General features: G+C 39.0%; 3 protein-coding genes and 1 long non-coding RNA gene across 7 annotated transcripts in view; 1 reads left to right on the top strand and 3 right to left on the bottom strand.

Annotated features, from left to right (window-relative positions):
* Window positions 1-179: 179 nt before the first annotated feature.
* On the bottom strand, window positions 180-1,792 carry LOC129744722 (hsc70-interacting protein 1-like). The gene is made up of 2 exons (XM_055737405.1): window positions 1,657-1,792; window positions 180-1,600 (listed from the first exon to the last, which is right to left on the bottom strand). The coding sequence occupies exon 2, from the start codon at window positions 1,585-1,587 to the stop codon at window positions 430-432; it is 1,158 nt and encodes a 385-aa protein (XP_055593380.1). The 5' UTR covers window positions 1,588-1,600; window positions 1,657-1,792; the 3' UTR covers window positions 180-429.
* Window positions 1,793-2,110: 318 nt separating this feature from the next.
* Window positions 2,111-3,734, bottom strand: LOC129748314 (uncharacterized). Of its 2 annotated transcripts, none has more exons than XR_008737708.1 (3): window positions 3,117-3,734; window positions 2,816-3,025; window positions 2,111-2,673 (listed from the first exon to the last, which is right to left on the bottom strand). It is a non-coding gene; the product is annotated as an uncharacterized LOC129748314 (long non-coding RNA). The 2 variants fall into 2 exon arrangements; XR_008737707.1 differs by having other exon boundaries at window positions 2,816-3,356; window positions 3,486-3,734.
* A 2,489-nt stretch (window positions 3,735-6,223) lies between these two features.
* LOC129746743 (GATOR complex protein Wdr59-like) overlaps window positions 6,224-17,035 on the top strand; it is a 43,112-nt gene continuing 32,300 nt past the window's right edge. For all 3 annotated transcript variants that reach the window (XM_055740614.1, XM_055740613.1, XM_055740612.1), the window contains exons 1-4: window positions 6,224-6,450; window positions 6,523-8,303; window positions 8,383-8,681; window positions 8,750-8,882. In XM_055740614.1, the coding sequence (XP_055596589.1) occupies window positions 6,342-6,450; window positions 6,523-8,303; window positions 8,383-8,681; window positions 8,750-8,882 (2,322 nt within the window). In that variant the 5' untranslated portion in view covers window positions 6,224-6,341. The remainder of the gene's footprint in view (window positions 6,451-6,522; window positions 8,304-8,382; window positions 8,682-8,749; window positions 8,883-17,035) is intronic.
* LOC129746748 (uncharacterized) lies at window positions 8,454-11,007 on the bottom strand. The gene is made up of 2 exons (XM_055740619.1): window positions 10,808-11,007; window positions 8,454-10,737 (listed from the first exon to the last, which is right to left on the bottom strand). Exons 1-2 carry the CDS (start codon window positions 10,864-10,866, stop codon window positions 9,948-9,950), a joined length of 849 nt encoding a protein of 282 aa, XP_055596594.1. The 5' UTR covers window positions 10,867-11,007; the 3' UTR covers window positions 8,454-9,947.

Raw genomic sequence — 17,035 nt, 5'->3', positions numbered from 1 at the left:
CCAAGTTTTCTTGGTCTTACCAGGGTTGTATCCATTAGTTGATTTTCATTTTAAAAAAACTGATAGCAGCCTAAAAAAATTGAAACTTTTAATACAAAAATGAATAGATTTTTTTTAAATAAGAAAATCATTCGAAAATAAACATGAAGGAAAACAACAATTAGAAGAAGAAACAATCATTTTAATTTTTACACTAGCAGTGCTTTATTGTACTCTCTAACTGACAAGATATCTTGGATAGTTTAGCAAGGAAATTATATTTGTAGTATCGTTTTATTATTGTATTTTTTTAGTGTAACCATGTAGCAGAAAATGTGAGGATTTTTGTTCGCTCACAAAGTGTTTCGATTCCGTCATAACAGAAGACGCAATAAATCCATCAAAACCACAACAAAAATGCAATCATACTCGCGCAAATCGAACTCGTCTCTAATCTAGATCATCGGTACATTTAGGGCCACCGCCGGCGCCGCCTCCACTTGGTGGTGCAGCGTTAAATCCAGCTCCACCCGCTCCCGGGAACCCGGGAAATCCACCCGCGCCTGGGAATCCGGGAAAACCGCCAGCCCCACCTTCGCCGCCCATTTTCATTGCCATCTTCGTGACCAGATTCATCACCTTCGGATTGTTCTGATATTTGCCAATGCTGGCAGGATTGCTCATGATGTCCTGCAAAGCCGCCGCAACTTCGGGATCTTTAAAAGCATTGAGGATTTCATCGGCATCGCCTCCAAGACCACCGGTTCCACCAAATCTGTCGTCATCTGCGTTGCGGGCGTTTTCCTCGGCAGCCTTACGATTGGCCTCCTGAGCCTTGCGGATACGTTCCTTCCGCTCCTGAAGTTCCTTCTCCTGACGACGGCGTTCCTGCTTCAGCTTGTGTTGCTCAATTTTGGTTGCGTTAGGCGTAACTTCCTTCAACCACTCGTCAGCTTGTTCGTCAAAGTCCAACTTGCAAGCCTGACGCAGATCCTTGGCGGCTTCTTCCCATTTACCCAGCAATCGGTAAGCACGTCCCCGGAATTTGTAAGCAGTTGCCGAATCCGGATTTATTTCCAGGGCACGGGAACAATCCCGAATACAGGCGTTTGGCTTAGTCAGCTTGAGGAATGCTTGACCACGTTTGGCGTAGTACATGGCACTGTTCGGATTGAGAAGGATGGCTTCGGTAAAAAGTTGAACCGCTTCATCAAATTTCTGATCCGAAAACGCCTCGGCCGCTTTGGAACGAAGCTCGGAAGCTTTGTCCAGTTCCTCTTCGGTTGATTCTTTGTTGCTGTCTCCCATAGGCTGGTCCGGATCTGTGTCACCCTCTACGCAACCCTCCATATCCAGCTCAACATCAGATTCTGGCTCCGATTCCACCTTTTCTTCCGCTGCCGGTGCCGGTTTTTCCTCTTTGGCTTCCGATTTGGGAGCGTTAGCTCCGAAGCTCGGCATCCCGGTAGGCACTGTGCCTCCAAGCTTTTCTACAAAGTTCTTGAAGAAGGCCAGCTGAGGTAGATTCAATAACTGCGGGTGGCCGGCACACAATGTGACGAATTGCTCCAGCTTAACTAGATCTGCAGGATCAATTGGGCAAGCCATTGTTTCCTGTTCACTGGGAAAAACTGGAAGTTTAAATTACTTGATTAAAGTTTAACAATCAAAAATTACCGTTTTGATCAGCAGAGAGTGGAAATGGAACGAAAAATCACAGATTCTGGAAGAATTTCTAGGATCACACAATTTTTCACTTGCCGCAAACAAAAATGTCGTCCGCCGCGAACCAGAAAGTTCTTTTGTTTTTTACTGTTCTTTTCACGGACAGAAAAAACAACCCACTTTAGGTACTTTTGACGTAAATCGCCACTTCAGTGCAGGAACTTACTAGTAGGTTAAAGCACAACAACCTAAAAGTAGGTAGTTGGGCTTTAAGGTCCCAGTGGGTAGAAATGACGTACTTCGTTAATTTTGGGAAAAATCGGAAAAAAATAGTCAAAAGCTGTAAAATTAATAATTAAATGCAATTTTCGAAGTTTTGCATGCTTTTTAAGCATGAAATCACGTACTAAAATTCTTTTTAGAGAATATTCATAGTTTATTTATACAAAAGTACTATAACTATCAATCATTTTATCCTATAAATATGTATATATTTAACGTCATGTCTGTCTATATTGGATACATGAAAAAACCAAATTGTTTGTGATATTCGGCGCATAGCTGTTGTAAAAATGATCATTTGACTTAATGTGTTTAAAAAAAGAAAGTATTAACAATTAATTGTGGATCATCAATCAACGAATTGTTTTTTCCGATCTTATTCTTACTGTTTTACCTGATATAGTTTGTGTTTTTTACTACCTATTAATTTCAATCTATGAGTGTTATAATTTACAATAAGCACCCTAGCTGTTTTCTTTCTAAATTTTATCATACATAATCATATTTACAAAATACATAATCTTTTATCCAAACTGTGCATTGAATTGCGCTAGATGCTTGTTGACTTAAATTGCTCCTATTTTTAACATTGCTTAGAGTAGAATCGTGGCTTAAATCGGGTTGAAAATGAACCAATTTCGTTTTCCCATCCAGTCTGAGTAATTTTCAGCGAGTTTGTCCGGTTGATGCTAATTCTGCTGAATGATCATATTGCGAGGACAGTTAAATATATTAGCCATATGAACGCTGTAAAAAGAATGAAAAAAAAAAAAAATATTAAATTGTGCAAACACGTATAAAACTAAAATGAAAATATCAATCAATCGAGTAAAAATTTGAATAAAAAACTAATATGATTTTGAATTTAAATAATTCAAAAGAATGTTACCATCAGTGTCCAATTTGTAGCATCCATTCGACTGTGAAGCTTCGCTGCTACAATGGAACATCATCAGTATTTTGTTTAGGTTTAGGTTTCCTTCTCTTTAGGCACTTCATTCACCGGTTTCTTGATTTCCCTTCCTGGTCGAACTTGAACTGCCGAACTGGGGCTTCACTAGTGGTACCGGAATGACTAGAACTGCTGATACTCTGACCACTGAAAAAAAAAGTTTGTTCTTAGAAAACTCTTGAGTTATTCCTAAAGGTGAAATCAAAATTTCGAAAGTAGACAAACAGTAAGAACTGACTCTCGGTATCTTCTTGAAGTGAAATGACGTTTTCGGATGTTGTCCGTGTTGTTCGCTCCGATTTCTCTAGCGGCTAAGTGAACGTTTTTTCTTCCGTAACGTAATTGGAGTATGGTTCGGAAGCCGGAAGAACTCCGACTGCACCGTTTTACACCTGATAAACGGGGAAATTTCTCGACACCAGTTCGACGAGAAGCACCAGCTGGGTAATCATCTCAGCAGATACGCAGCGGCTGCAGCCTGTAACAGAGGAACAAAATTTAAAAACACTTTCTCGGTACGGCATATTTAAAAAAAACCCTAACCTTAAACACAGGTTTGGTTGGAACTAAGTCTTTCATGGTGACGATGTTCCAGCCAAAAACTTACCCGGAATATTGTCCTGGTGTTCTACCGGGATCCAGTCGCAATGTTGTTCTTTATTTTTTTTAACGAACGGCTTGCGGCGTCGAAAAAAAATAAAACTTCCCGGCACAACGCGTCTTACCCAGGGAGAAAATGTCGGACAATAAAAAAAAAGCTGCTCGAAAGCTGTCAAATATGTATGAGTGGGTACTTATTACTGCTTTTGGGTTCCAAGGTAAGAACCTTCAAGTAAATTAAAACTACCCACTCAAAACTACGTACTTTGGGCTTAACGCTAATCAACCCAGCAGTGAGTAGTAGAGTGGGTAGTTTTGTTTTGTCCGTGTTTATTTTATCACACTCCAAATCGTTACCATGATAACTGTGGGTAAGAGCTCACCCATTTGAATAACGGAAGCATTAGACCCGTTCAGCCGGCATGGCCGAATTATTTGAAAGACGTTTTTAAGGTCGTCCCGTGTCGATTCTCCAGCGCATGGGGCCGTGGTAAAAGACACAACCACTGTTGAAGATCTGATGCCAGTCAAGATTCTCGTCAACAGTAAGGATTTCGGCTGAAGTCTTCGATGTCTCTATTAGGATATATTGACAGTTTTACACGAACACCACCTTAGCAGGAGGCCTCAGCCCCTGGGTTGCCAGGTGCCCAGATTTGTCTGTAAAACCAAGACTTTTGACCCTTCGTCCAGATATTGGTCAGACACAGATTTTGCCCAGATTTTTGCTGAGAGTGCCCAGATTTCACAGACTTTCAAAATTGAGTGATAAAATCAATATTCTTGTATCGGATTTGATCCGTAAGTGACAGATTAGACTGAAATCTGGCTTGTATTCATTGGTGTTTGACGAATCATTAATTAAACATATTTTTTAAATAAGATCGGCATGGTACGTGCCGTGTTGGTTATATATTTATCAATTCGAAAATAATCCGAACACCATAGCACAAACCATACCACCCCCACTCCCCACCCCCCCTCACCACCGCTCACACCATTCGTCAAATTTAATTTCTTGTTTAGTACCAAATTTGTGTTTTTCCTTATGCACAGACACACACAGACTTTTTTTCAAAATTGCCCAGATTTTTTATCCTCAACACCTGGCATCCCTGCTCAGCCCTAACCTCAAAATATGGGAGAACAGAATCAATTTTTGAGAAGGGCGCACGATAAACGCGATTTTGCGGTACCAATATCGACAAATTCGCCCTGTGGAAAATTAAGCGACACACAGATGCTCGTGTTTTGATTTTTTTGGGTGGTCAGGGCTGCCAAGTGCATTGATATTTGGAAAATGATTATATTTTAAATTGAATTTTTATTGAAAAACGTTTTCATGAGTACTGAGAATTTGCAACTTTCCCCTAGATTTCTATTAGAATATGAAATTAAACGCAACATTTATCTGAACTAAATAACAACTGTCTGTATTGCACACTTAAACCACTGACCACACTGACTTGACTCTTATAGAACAAAAATTCAACCATTTTCTGTCTAATTTTTTGTTGTCAGTTTTTGCAGGTTCGCAATACCGACGGCAGATGGCGAACCTGAAAAATTCGACAAAAATTGCCCTGTAGGAAAAATGGTCCTGTTTAGCCCGATTTTATCGTAGAAATTGCGTGTTTTATTTTTAAAGTTGGGTGGCATTTCCTAACTGGGATAGCATTTCTTCAAATCGATCGATGCGCACTCTGGAATCGACATTGCGTACTAGTGGAAAAAAGGTTTTTTTTTTTGTTTTTTTTTTTCTGGAAAAATTATCCAGAAAACGAAATCGAGTGTCCAGTCAGTATGGTCAGTGCTTAAACGATGTAGCGAATTATTTGAAAATGTTATAAATAATCAGAGCATGCGGGCTATTATTTTCATAGTCAACATCAACGGCTTTTATTAATTTACTTTTTTTTGTAACAGTGAATGATTTTGCATTCGTTTAGAAGTTGGAAACAACTCTTTTTACTTTACCGAGCAGTACATGAAAATATATTTCAGATGTTTTAAATTCACCTTGAAAATTCATTAGCGGAAGATGGCTTATCTTCATCAATTTTATTAGAGACGCCTCGTAATGAATTCAAACGATTAGCTGTTGATTGTTAAAAAATTTAATCAATTCAGAAATATTATAATTAGTTTTAAAAAAAACAAATACTGATTTTAGTAACGCGCCTAGCATCACTGGTGAAGGCCGTCAGCTCATCAAAGTTTGAGGTTATGGCTGAGGCCAATTTTTCGCCAATACTGGCGCCCGTATATACCCTTATATAGAGTCTATAGATTGAATTCAAGCAGTTAATTCTCTGCAAATTTCGTCTTATCTTTTCGCAGCACGTGCCCATTCTATCTCCACTCCACTACGTTCCTAAATCTCGATTTCCAGCCCTGTGAAGACACCGGTGATAAACACAGCAAAAGAAATAACGTGGGTCTCTCTCAAAAAAAACTCTGAAGTTAGTACCGAAACTCAGTTCAAATTTCAGATGATCTCATAGAGCAATTATTTCAATATTTGGATAAATACAGTTTTTTTTTTCAAATTAATTATCTAAATGTTTTGGAGCTTTTGCTCAGCTTTTTTCAGCAAGCACAATTTTGGGTTAGTTTTTTTTAGTCGCTTTGAGGTGAAAACTTCCCCAATTTGGCTAGTGATAAACTGAAGTGCACATTTTTTTCAAACATTTTTAACAAACTGTTTTGTTTCAGTGCTTCGGTCTCTCTCGCCGTTTGTTTTTATTTACATGCGATGCGAGTCGGTCGAAGTCCCAAAAACAAACAAAAAATTATCACCTTATCAGCTCCAGGCCGCGTAAACATGCTGTAGCCGCAGGGCCACAAAAGTGCAACGGAGAAAATGCTTTCCTCTTTTTCGGACAACAACAGCGTCGGTTCGTACAGTGGCGGTGTAACGGTCGGTTCCCTCACCACTTCCGGCATGATGGATCCTAGCGGAAGTGGCGGAGGTAAGTTGGTTTTTCTTTTGATTAAATCAAATTTTGTTTGTTTTTTTTTTTTTAATTTAAAATTTCTTTAAGGGTTTCTCTCGCGCCGCAGTGCATGGCTGCGTGAGTACCGAGATCTTCAGGCCAATGTTATGTCGGTGGATTGGACTGGAAACTGGATTCTGTTGGCCGGACGCCGGATGTTGGCATTACAATCGATCAAAGATTACGCCTTAATGGATTCTTCGGTTGCGGTTATAAGGGAGGATGTGGTCGGTTCAAATGCCGCCTCCTTTGGACTGAGCAAATTCCCTAGGCCTTGGAAGTATGAAGTATCTGCTGCTGAATGGGCAATATGCCAGAACAGTCAAGAATATTGTGCTATTGCTACGAGTCAAACGATAGAGGTTTTTACCTGGCAGAGTGGTCAACCTACGTTGAAGCATTCGTTGAGGGCCCATACTCGAATGATTACGGATATTGATTGGCATTCGAAGGTTCCCCATTTGCTGGCGAGCTGTTCGATAGATACTTTTACCCATCTGTGGGATTTGCGGGATCCTCGGAAGCCAGTCTTGTCGTTGAATGCTGTTTGTATGTCTGGTGCTAGTCAGGTTGGCTTCAATCGAGTTTCTGGTAATTTAGTGGCCACGGCTCACGATGGAGATTTAAGAATTTGGGATCAGCGGAAAGGTTCTTGTCCGATGCAATACATAACGGCACATTTGTCCCGAATTCATGGTATAAACTGGAGTCACGATCATGAAACTAGCCTGTCGACGGCCAGCCAAGATGGAACCGTAAAATATTTTGATATCAACAACCCAAGAAGAGCCGAGAAAATAATTACAACGTCTTGCCCAGTGTGGCGAGCTCGTTATACACCGTTTGCTGATGGGCTGGTAACGACCAGTGTTCCTCATCAAGGCCGTGGTGAACACAGTTTGTTGATGTGGAACAATTCCAAACAAGATGCTCCGATATGTTCCCTGGCGGGTCACACAGACGTAGTTTTAGATTTTGCCTGGCGTCGTAGAAGTCTCGTGGGTACTGATCCGGAACTCATAACCTGGTCCAGAGATCAAACGATTCGTATTTGGAAAATTGACGAAGAAGTTCGTAAATTATGTGAACGTTACCCTCCGGACGATGACTTTGGATTGATTATTGAAGAAGGATCTACTCTCAGCAAGGTTGGATCGGGTAGTAGCATCAAAAGTCCAACTCGTGAAAAACAACCGTCCGTTTCGCTACAGCATGAATTTTCTTTGCTCAATCCCAATATTCCACACATCGATATCGAAGTGTTGGACCCAGTCAAACGGACTGCAACGGTTAGGATTTCAGTAAACGGGTACGTCATCATGCTCCAGGTCAATTTCCCGCCACAGTATCCTAACAACGGAATCGGTCCGGAGTTTGCCTACTGTCAGGGGACGTCGATTGATGATAATCTCTCAGTAACTCTCATGAAAACACTTCGAATGACCGCCAGCCAACGGATTAAAAAGAGTCGAACTTGTCTCGAGCAATGTCTGCGAGCTTTGGTGACTCAAATGAAGAAATCGACCAACAATGGAGATAAACACCTACGTCTACAGTCACCTCGCCTTGAAGGAGCTCTAAGCAGCACCCTGCACGATGCCTGTGTTCCGTTCCCGAGAACGTCCGGTGCCCGGTTCAGTCAAGTGGGCATTTTGGTGACTTTTTCTCGTCCGCTGAATACCAAAAGGATAAGTCTGAAGCACCAGAATACTACCCCAAGAGCCTTAAGCGCTATAAGCGGAGGTTATCTTGGTAATGTTATGGGATCCCAGCCAATTTTGTACGCTCATCGGGATCCCAGCGTTTCTTCTTTCTATCTACATGATCGAGTAAGTCGTCACTTTAAAGAATCTTATAAGAATCATTCTTTTGAAATTTTGAATCCTTTTTTCTCTTCCAACTCTGAAGAAATCGACCCGTCACCGCGGTAGCACCCCGAAGGTTTGCGTTGCCCCGGTGAACGTGTACGACATCTCAAAAATCCTGTACGTGAGCAAGGAGCTGGCGGAAAACTACATCATCAATACCACAAATCTGGCCGGAATGTGTCGGCACAACAGAGAAGTGGCTGAGAAAACGGGGCGCCCGGATCTGGTCCAGTGTTGGTCCCTGGCGGAGATGATTGCCCAACCCGGTACCGACTTCGAAACCGATGACGATATGATGTGTTCCCAAAATCCATTCGCCAAAAGTTTGCTGGAGTCTTTGTAAGGATTTTTTATGGTATTATTCCTAAATAAAACCAAACTAACTGCAATCATTCCATCTTTTCCAGAATCAGTCACTTTGCCAAAATTTTCGACATCCAAACGGCTGCTATGCTGTGTTGTGCTTTCGGGCGACACTGTCCATCGCTGTATGAGCTGTCTCGAAGTTCCAGTTCCAGTAGTAAATCGGTTAATCAGAGTGTAAGTACCAGATTATTGTTGTTTATTTTTTTCATAATTATTTCGTAGCACAAAGTAGCTTAGAGTTGACATTTTTATTGTAATGGTGTTTAAGAGTTTACATTTTTTTTTATTAAGGATTTTAAACAAAAGTAGTGGTTAGTAGATTTAGCTGTTTTGTTCCACTTTTTCCTATATTGTTCTTACAATTTAAAATAAGTGTTTTTGAAATATTTGAATGAATTTACCAATCTCTAGCCAATAGAGCAGCATTCTTGTCTTTTTACTCAGTTATCTTATAGCTCAAATTAATAGTGGAAAACGTGGATGAAACTTCAGGTTGACGAAAAGATGTCTACCTTTTTTTAATCATCATTAATCTCATTTCGTAATCCATTAGTTAAGTTTAACTCTATGAAACCGTAAAGTTCATCACAATTCATTTTGTTCTATTATTTTGAAAATCGAGGACTGGTTCAGTTATTGACTCATTGATCACTTGCTTACTGAAGGGGTATTTTACAACACGTATTTATGTTTACCACTGAGCTGTGTCGATTATTAAATCCAAAGCTTTTAACAGATATCAAGCTGTCTTCCATTAACATCTAAATGGTAAAAAGGCAATCTTGTTTTTCATGATGTACCTACTCAAAATTTTAGATACGTTTTAACTTTTAATGCTTAGTTATGTTAGTTAACTCCTAAAATCACACCTCATGAAGGCTTTATCTCGGCACCAGTTTAGTTGTAAAAACGATATTTCCAAGCACCTTACGTTTTGTTCAGCACCTGTTCCCGTGATCAACTGTCTCAACTGTCTATTACTGTCAAGATAGACCTATTCAAATTTATTTATTCATTTTCTTCAAATCAGACACATTCCATAAATTACTTTTTTGTTATACATAGAAGACTCCAATGCACTAAAATTTTTTTAGGAATGCCATATGCGATGCACACATGTTTTTTTTGGTATAAGCTTAACTTTTAAACAAATGGGCTTTACAAAAATTATGTCCGGTTTTTACGACACATTCCGAAATCTAGAGCGTTATCGTGGATCCCATTATTTGACATTTCTTTTCAAAGCACTCTGTTCATAGCTCTTATATCCCTTCCGTGAACCAGTTTGACGTGACGTTTGAGACCGCCAATTTCCACGAAAGTGGCATTACAATCTGTCTCTACGCACTTCATGCGTGGAAATTCTGCACCAGGAATATGAATCTTGCTTATGTGCCGGGTGACACTATTCTTGTGGATCATTAACGCGTCGCATTGCGTACATTTCCAATACAATTTTCCGTCGAAAGTGTAATTTTCATATTCATACACAGCACGATTATCATTGTTGGGTTCGAAGGACGATTCCATTTCTAGCTGTGGTATATTTTCAGTACCTTGCTCGTATTCGTTATAGTTATCTAGAGTCAAATCGTTGTAGTTGTTTTCCTCCGCCGTGTCGGTCAACTCCACTATTTCAAACCCACGAGTGTCTTCTGCGGATGCTGCTAGAGACGTCACATTACCAATCGCCAGTTGATATTGAGGTTGTACTTCAGTTGAAAGCGACAATACAAATGGCGTATCATTAGTGTCCAAATCATGGCGAAGTAATTGTTTCGTATGACGTGATATAACCTCATCAAAAATGAGGCATTGGTTTCGGAAATTACCAAACTCGTCTAGTTTATCGGAACATGGTCTACAGATTGCGCTCATAGCGTCGCCTTGTGGGTGTAATTCAATAGTAGTAAGTTGTTTTATAAGTTCTACTACTTTGTAAGAGGCCATCGCATTATTACCGAAAATAGGCCCCAGATTTGTAATAGAAAAGCACAGTCGACAATAAGCAGAAGGATGGGTAGCTGGCCTAAAATATGGGAAGCGATAATCCATTTTACTCCAAAAATTGAAATGATAATATAAGTAATCATACTTACATAGTGACTGCATCAACATCTTCTAAATTAAAATTGTTGGAGACAGTGGTAACTTGCATTTTGAAATAATTTCTTAGAAAGTTTGTACAGACAATCACTCGTATCGTTATTTCAGTAACTTGAGTTGTTTTGGGAATGGATGTAATTAAAAAAAAAAGAATGATCAAATTTTGTTTACTTCGATGCACGCTTACGTTGGACTAATCGCAAATCGGAAACATTGTGAGTACACGTTAGTTTTTATTTAACCATTTTTGTTTAAAAAAAAATAATTTTTTGGTCCAAGAACTGCGAACATGGTTATTTTTCAACCCTTTAATGAATGATTTTTTTTAATGAGAATTGCAATCATGATTCAGTGAAATAATGACATTTTAATTCGAATTACAAAATTCAACAGGTTTTAAGTCGTTATGTTGAGTATTATAAAAGTTATGGCTCATCAAAGTTGAAAATTATTTTTTTGAAATTCTTAGTTCATTTCAATGCGATTTTGCTAATTTCTTCAAAACCTTGTTAGGTGTTTGTGATTGATTGGGATTGTAAAACTTGTTAGAGTTTGCAAATGTGAATAAAAAACAGTGGTTTTCCAAAAACTATTTTTATCAAAAAAATAAATCACTTAGATTTTTGCAATTTTTTCGCATACTTTGTTCGATATCTTACACATACATTAAAATATCGCAAGTTGAACATGGTAAGACGAAGTTTACCGGGCCGGCTAGTATCGCAATAAAAAATACCATGGGCTAATTTCTTTTAATATCTAGAATATTTTTTGTGAATACAACACTGTTGTAGAGAGCTATTGCACTGAACAAAATCCGGCTATAAGGTTTATTGGGAATTTTAGTGTTTTCGCACTAAAGGAAAATCCAATACTTTTTATCAGAAGAAAAATGATTTATTTTATCAGAATTTTCAATGAATGTTAATAGAGAGCAAAATTATTACGATTTATTATTTAAACTAGTGTAATGAATGATTCCATCATTGAAATCAAATATACCTGAAATTTAATTTCTATTTCTCATCTTATTTATTCAAATAAACAAATTTAACCAAAATTATTTTATTTAAACATTTATTAACAAATCAAGGTATTTAAAAAGTAACACTGCACTGCACTTCAAACACTTTTTATGGATGGTGGGACACAGTTTCATGCCTGATGCATGTTGATCCTGGCTGGTACATGAATCCAGATTCAGCGGATTGGGTGCTGTTGTTCTGGTGGATTGATGTTTCCTGGAAAAAAAAATCCGCATTAAGTTTCAAACGAATTGTGTTTTAAAAAATGAACTACCTGTGCATGGCGAAGAATGGAACCGTGCACGTTCTCGCTGAAGTCCGGATCTGTTTACCTTCGCTGCTGTCCCTCATTTTAAGACCCGTGTTTTACCTGTTAGAATAGATATGAAAATATTAACACCAAGAAGTTCAGCCATTCCACTTTTCTAACTTACGCTTATAAATGATTTATATCACAGCGATGAAATTTAAGTTATTTTTGCTGCCACTCAGCTGGTAAAATCCTCCGGGAAAAATTACTACTGGCTCAAAACACAAACAATCGTTCTTCTGGGATTATGTTTCCCAAACCAATTGACAGAGATTGATACGGATCACGACTCAGGCACGCCAGCATGTGTACTAACTTCAGAATGATGAAATGTATTAGAATTTCATATATGTTTTCCTAGGTATAACAGCTTTTGATATTCATTGGATTTGTCTATATTTCGTAATGGATTTATCGTTAGCTTCTATCACACACTGAATGATAAGATTTATCAGATTGACTCTTTAAATTTTATTACCCTATTTAGTTTAATAATTATTGGATTATCCTATGCATTTCACCAAGTGAGTGAGTCAGATACAATTTATTGAATTTTCTTATATTTTGAAAGGGTAATCTAGTAGCTAAAATTTGACTGTGAATAATAAGATTTATTGAAATTACACTATAAATTTAATCGCCCAATTCGGTTCAGTGTGAGTAGAACGACTAGATCGGTTGAATGACAATTTATTAAAACATCATAATAACACCTTAATAACTATGGCTTGCTACGACTTCTTCATTTCAACACTCCTCCTGAAGACGTAGTAATGCGCATACTGTTTCGGTTGATTTCAAATTTCGTTGATTGTAGAGGTTTAGTTAAACCGTCGACCATCTGCTCCTCCGTTCCCACGTAGATTACGGAACATCCTTCATGGCTGCCAATTCCTGTTCGGTTTTGGGGCTCATCTCGTTCGACAACCTCTCGTTTGTGTTCATGGGGATTTTCACGGGCTTGCTGTTTACCATGCCGAACCTCTTGAGCACCGACTCCTCGTACGCTTCCTGGTCCAGTGTAATTCCATCCGCCGTCCTTTGAATGCGGATGCTTAGACAGTGATTCGCAGTACCCAGGTCCTTCATGCGAAAATTGCTGCTCAGTTGATCCTTCAGCTTGTCCATTTTGGCCCGTTCGTTTGACAACAGGATAATGTCATCAACATAGATTGCAACGATGAGAAGTGTGCCATCTACATCCACGTAAACGCAAGGATCGTACATCGTCGAAACCTTGCCGAACCTTTTCAGCGCTGCGTCGAGTTTCTGGTTCCACACCCTTGATTGATTGTTTAAGCTCGTACAGAGCTTTATTCAGCTTACACTCCTTCGTTCCTTCGGTAAATCCCATCGGCTGCTCCATGTAGATTTCATCGTGGAGGTCCCCTTGGAGGAACGCGGTCACGGCGTCCATTTGGTCGAGTTCCAGATTGTACCTCGCGGCTAGGGCGAAGAGATATCGCAGTGAACTATACCTAACGACAGGAGCGTAGGTCTCAATGCCGCTTGGTTTGCCCTCGTTCAAGAAAACCAGAGTTTTCTTCCATCGGCCCAACTAAATCGGAATGAATTAGTTGTAGAACCTCCGTCGAATATGTGCCACTTGTGCCAAAGTGCTTTCCCATTTGGCAGATACCACAATCCTCAGATTCCTGTGTTCCGATCCGGATACCGTTCACCAATCCATTTGCCAACTTTCGAATACTTGGTGCACTCAGGTGGCCCAGCCTTTTGTGCCACAGATCCATCGACTCGGTTACGCTGCATACCATCGCTTTTGAGTGCCGCACATCCTTATCAAGCTTGAATTGATTGTTGATGTGACTTCCAGTGGCGACCAAATTTCCACCGGCGTTGAAAACGTTGCATCCATCGTTCGTGGAATTTAAGGTGTAACCTTTTCGGACCATGCTGCTGACCGACAAAAGATTAGCTGAGAGTGAGGGAATCAGCTGAACATTGCTCACAGCTACACCTTGATTGTCGTTCCAACACTTTGGCCAAATTCGAGCTGTACCAGATCCAACGATGTTCATTTTTCCGCCATTCGCCGCCATCACAGTGCCAGAACTGTTCTGCACATCCTCCAACAAATCCTTGTTTGCCGTCATATGAGCATATGCGGACGAATCGAAGAACCAGTCGCTTTTTTTCACACGACTCAAATGTGGAAAAAACCTTGCAAAAGGATTCACCTTTTCTTCCATTCTGGCATTGTTTGGCGATGTGTCCATAGTTACCACAGATTCTGCATTTCGGACCTTTGGAACAAACAACAACCTGTTTCTGCTTCTCGTTGCTAGCCCGTCGTTTGGTTGTTGGTTCTTACGTAATCACCAGAAATGACCACGCCGGAATTCTCCATAGCCACTATCATGGGCTTGAACTGCTTCGGTAACCCGGCAAGCAGCAACATACCGACCCACAAATCCGGAATTCTAAATCCAAGTGAGTTCAGTCGATTGGATGTGCCTACGACTTCGTTGACGTAATCCTCCATGCTTGAACAAGCTTCCAGGGTCAATCGGAGTAATTTGTGACCAACCTGTCGAGCTAGATCCTTGTCTTCGAACGATCTCTTCAAACGGTCCCACGCTTCACGAGCCGATTCCGCATCTTCGATATGGGTGTACAGAGATGGATCCACCAGTAAGATGATTTTCAGCTTGGTTTGCAGACAAGGACTAAAAAAATCGTATTCAAACCGGAGCAGCCAAGAAACAAAACCGCGCGTAGTTCACAAAAGTTCTGACCACAGTAGGTTCGCGACTCAGCAAACACGTGATTGTAGGGGATTTTTTTCAAGGGGAATCCGATCGCCAGAAAATCGTGAGCGAGCCGTGGCAGAAAACCTCGCGAGCCTCGCGATTCTGGTTCGTGAACCAAATTGGAAAACGCATTGCACACTTGATGGTCGTGTTTTCCGTTTCGTTATTTTGTCTCCACATGGTTGTTGATTGCGCCAAATGCAACGCGTGGACAGATGAAATAAATCGATTTTTCAAAGTTTTCATAACAATTTCTTGAAAATAATTTACAATGTTGTAAATTTAAACGATGTTTATAATTTGTGAATTGAAGTTTGTCCTTTCTGATGTTAAAGAACGTCAAATTTGGCAAATTTGTATATAGAGTTTCGAAAGTATGCAATCTGGCCCAGTAACAGATAGAAAAAATATTGATTTAATTATCCGAAGGATAAAAAGTTCCTCCGCATCCTAAAAAGATGTATGGGGTGGGGAAAGGATAAAAAAAATACAAGTCCAATCTAGAAATGTGCTACTTCGGCATCTTAATTGTATACTCTTTGTTATTTTCAAGTTTCTTCCGAAGTTCAAATTGAGGAAGTTATATAAGTTTGGAATTTCAAATTTCATGTCATGGCAGAAAAAAGGAGGCATTAACCGTGCGATGAAGTTTTGAAAGCGAGGGAAAACCATTAGGATAATTAAGAACTTCAATGTTAACTCATTGCGGACCAAATACAAGATATCTTGTTTTTTCGCTTGACGCGTTTCCGAGCCGGACAAACCGGGCAATTTTAAATAAAAACCTAGCAAAATCCGGGCAAATAATTTTAAAAATGTCTATAAATCCGAGCATTATCTGGGCTTTTTTGTTCATCAGAACTTATCGACAGGTTTTGAATCGTACTTTAAGATCCAAAACACTTTTCATGATTATTTTTTCTCAAAAAAATCCGTTTTGGAGGAGTTTGTTATTTTGATTTTCCAAATAAAGTGAATATAAACGGGCAAAATCCGGGCATTTTTCAATGAAATCCAGGCAACCGGGCCGTCCCGGACTATTTCAAAATGTTGTATTGAATGTCCAGGTAAACCCGAATAAAACCGGGAAATCGGATAACATTAGATAAGAAAGAAACGCTATTTCTTCAATTTTTTTTTTCAGTTTATGAGCAGATAATAATGACGAATTAAAAATAGCAGGAAAAAAAATCAACAAGCTCAATCAAAGGAAATCCAGGCAATAAACGTAGATTTCAAATCCATGAGTTTGATCAAGATCAAGTTCAAAATTAATGTTAAAGATGACTATAATTGAAAAATTTGCATTTAAATTTTTGAAAACTGCTTTTTTACTTCTGTTTTGAAATAAAAAAGATCTTTTTTTAATTCAACTGATTTGGGTGCAACGAAATATTGGTGTATTGCAATAAACTATAGCAATAGGGAGTATATGATCTCAGTTGAATTTCTATATTTCTCAGGCTTTATATTGACATAATCTTTGATTAATGAAACTCACTTATGACAAATTAGGGACTTACTTTTTAGATAAGATAGATTTGAGTTATAAGTTATTTAGAAGTTTATTTTTGCTGTAATATCGTATGAATGATAGAAAAATATTATAGAACTGAAAGTCATGATGACAAATGAATAAAAAACAACAACGAGTTTTGTATTTTTGGTATATATATATTTACATAGATATTAAAACATGAAAATTGTAATAAATTATAAGTAAGGAAGTAAATCTAAAAATAACATATTTAATATGAAACATTAAAACACTAAATTTGTTCATTATTCAACTAAAACGATATTAAAACTATTTTCAATTATGGATTTTAATAAATGATTTTTACACAATAAAACTACTCAATAGAGTATTTACATGCTCCAGCTACCTTAAACAGAAGGTCTGCGTTCAATTTTTGTATCATGACATCGCTAATAGAGTCATCATTTAAATTGGTCCTGGTGTCTGTCAATACGGTTCTCAGCGCGCTAAAACCTCGTTCGACCGAGACTTGTGTTGAATTGAATTCGCTGCTAGATTCCCCGGCAGAAAACGCACATCTTGCCCTGATTAATGGTGCTCATACTGCCTCAGGGGGGGTTCCCATTATGCCTCCA

The sequence above is a fragment of the Uranotaenia lowii genome, chromosome 2, assembly GCF_029784155.1.
Source record: "Uranotaenia lowii strain MFRU-FL chromosome 2, ASM2978415v1, whole genome shotgun sequence".
Classification (NCBI taxonomy): Eukaryota; Metazoa; Arthropoda; class Insecta; order Diptera; family Culicidae; genus Uranotaenia; species Uranotaenia lowii.
The sequence above is the reverse complement of the archived record's forward strand: the minus strand, read 5'-3'. Positions and strand labels throughout refer to the sequence as shown.

Excerpts from the sequence above, each read along its gene's own strand:
- LOC129744722 (XM_055737405.1), bottom strand. The coding sequence starts at position 1,587 with ATGGCTTGCCCAATTGATCCTGCAGATCTAGTTAAGCTGGAGCAATTC.
- LOC129746748 (XM_055740619.1), bottom strand. The coding sequence starts at position 10,866 with ATGCAAGTTACCACTGTCTCCAACAATTTTAATTTAGAAGATGTTGAT. Across the intron at positions 10,738-10,807 it reads GATGTTGATGCAGTCACTAT|GCCAGCTACCCATCCTTCTG; the intron begins GTAAGTATGATT and ends CCCATATTTTAG.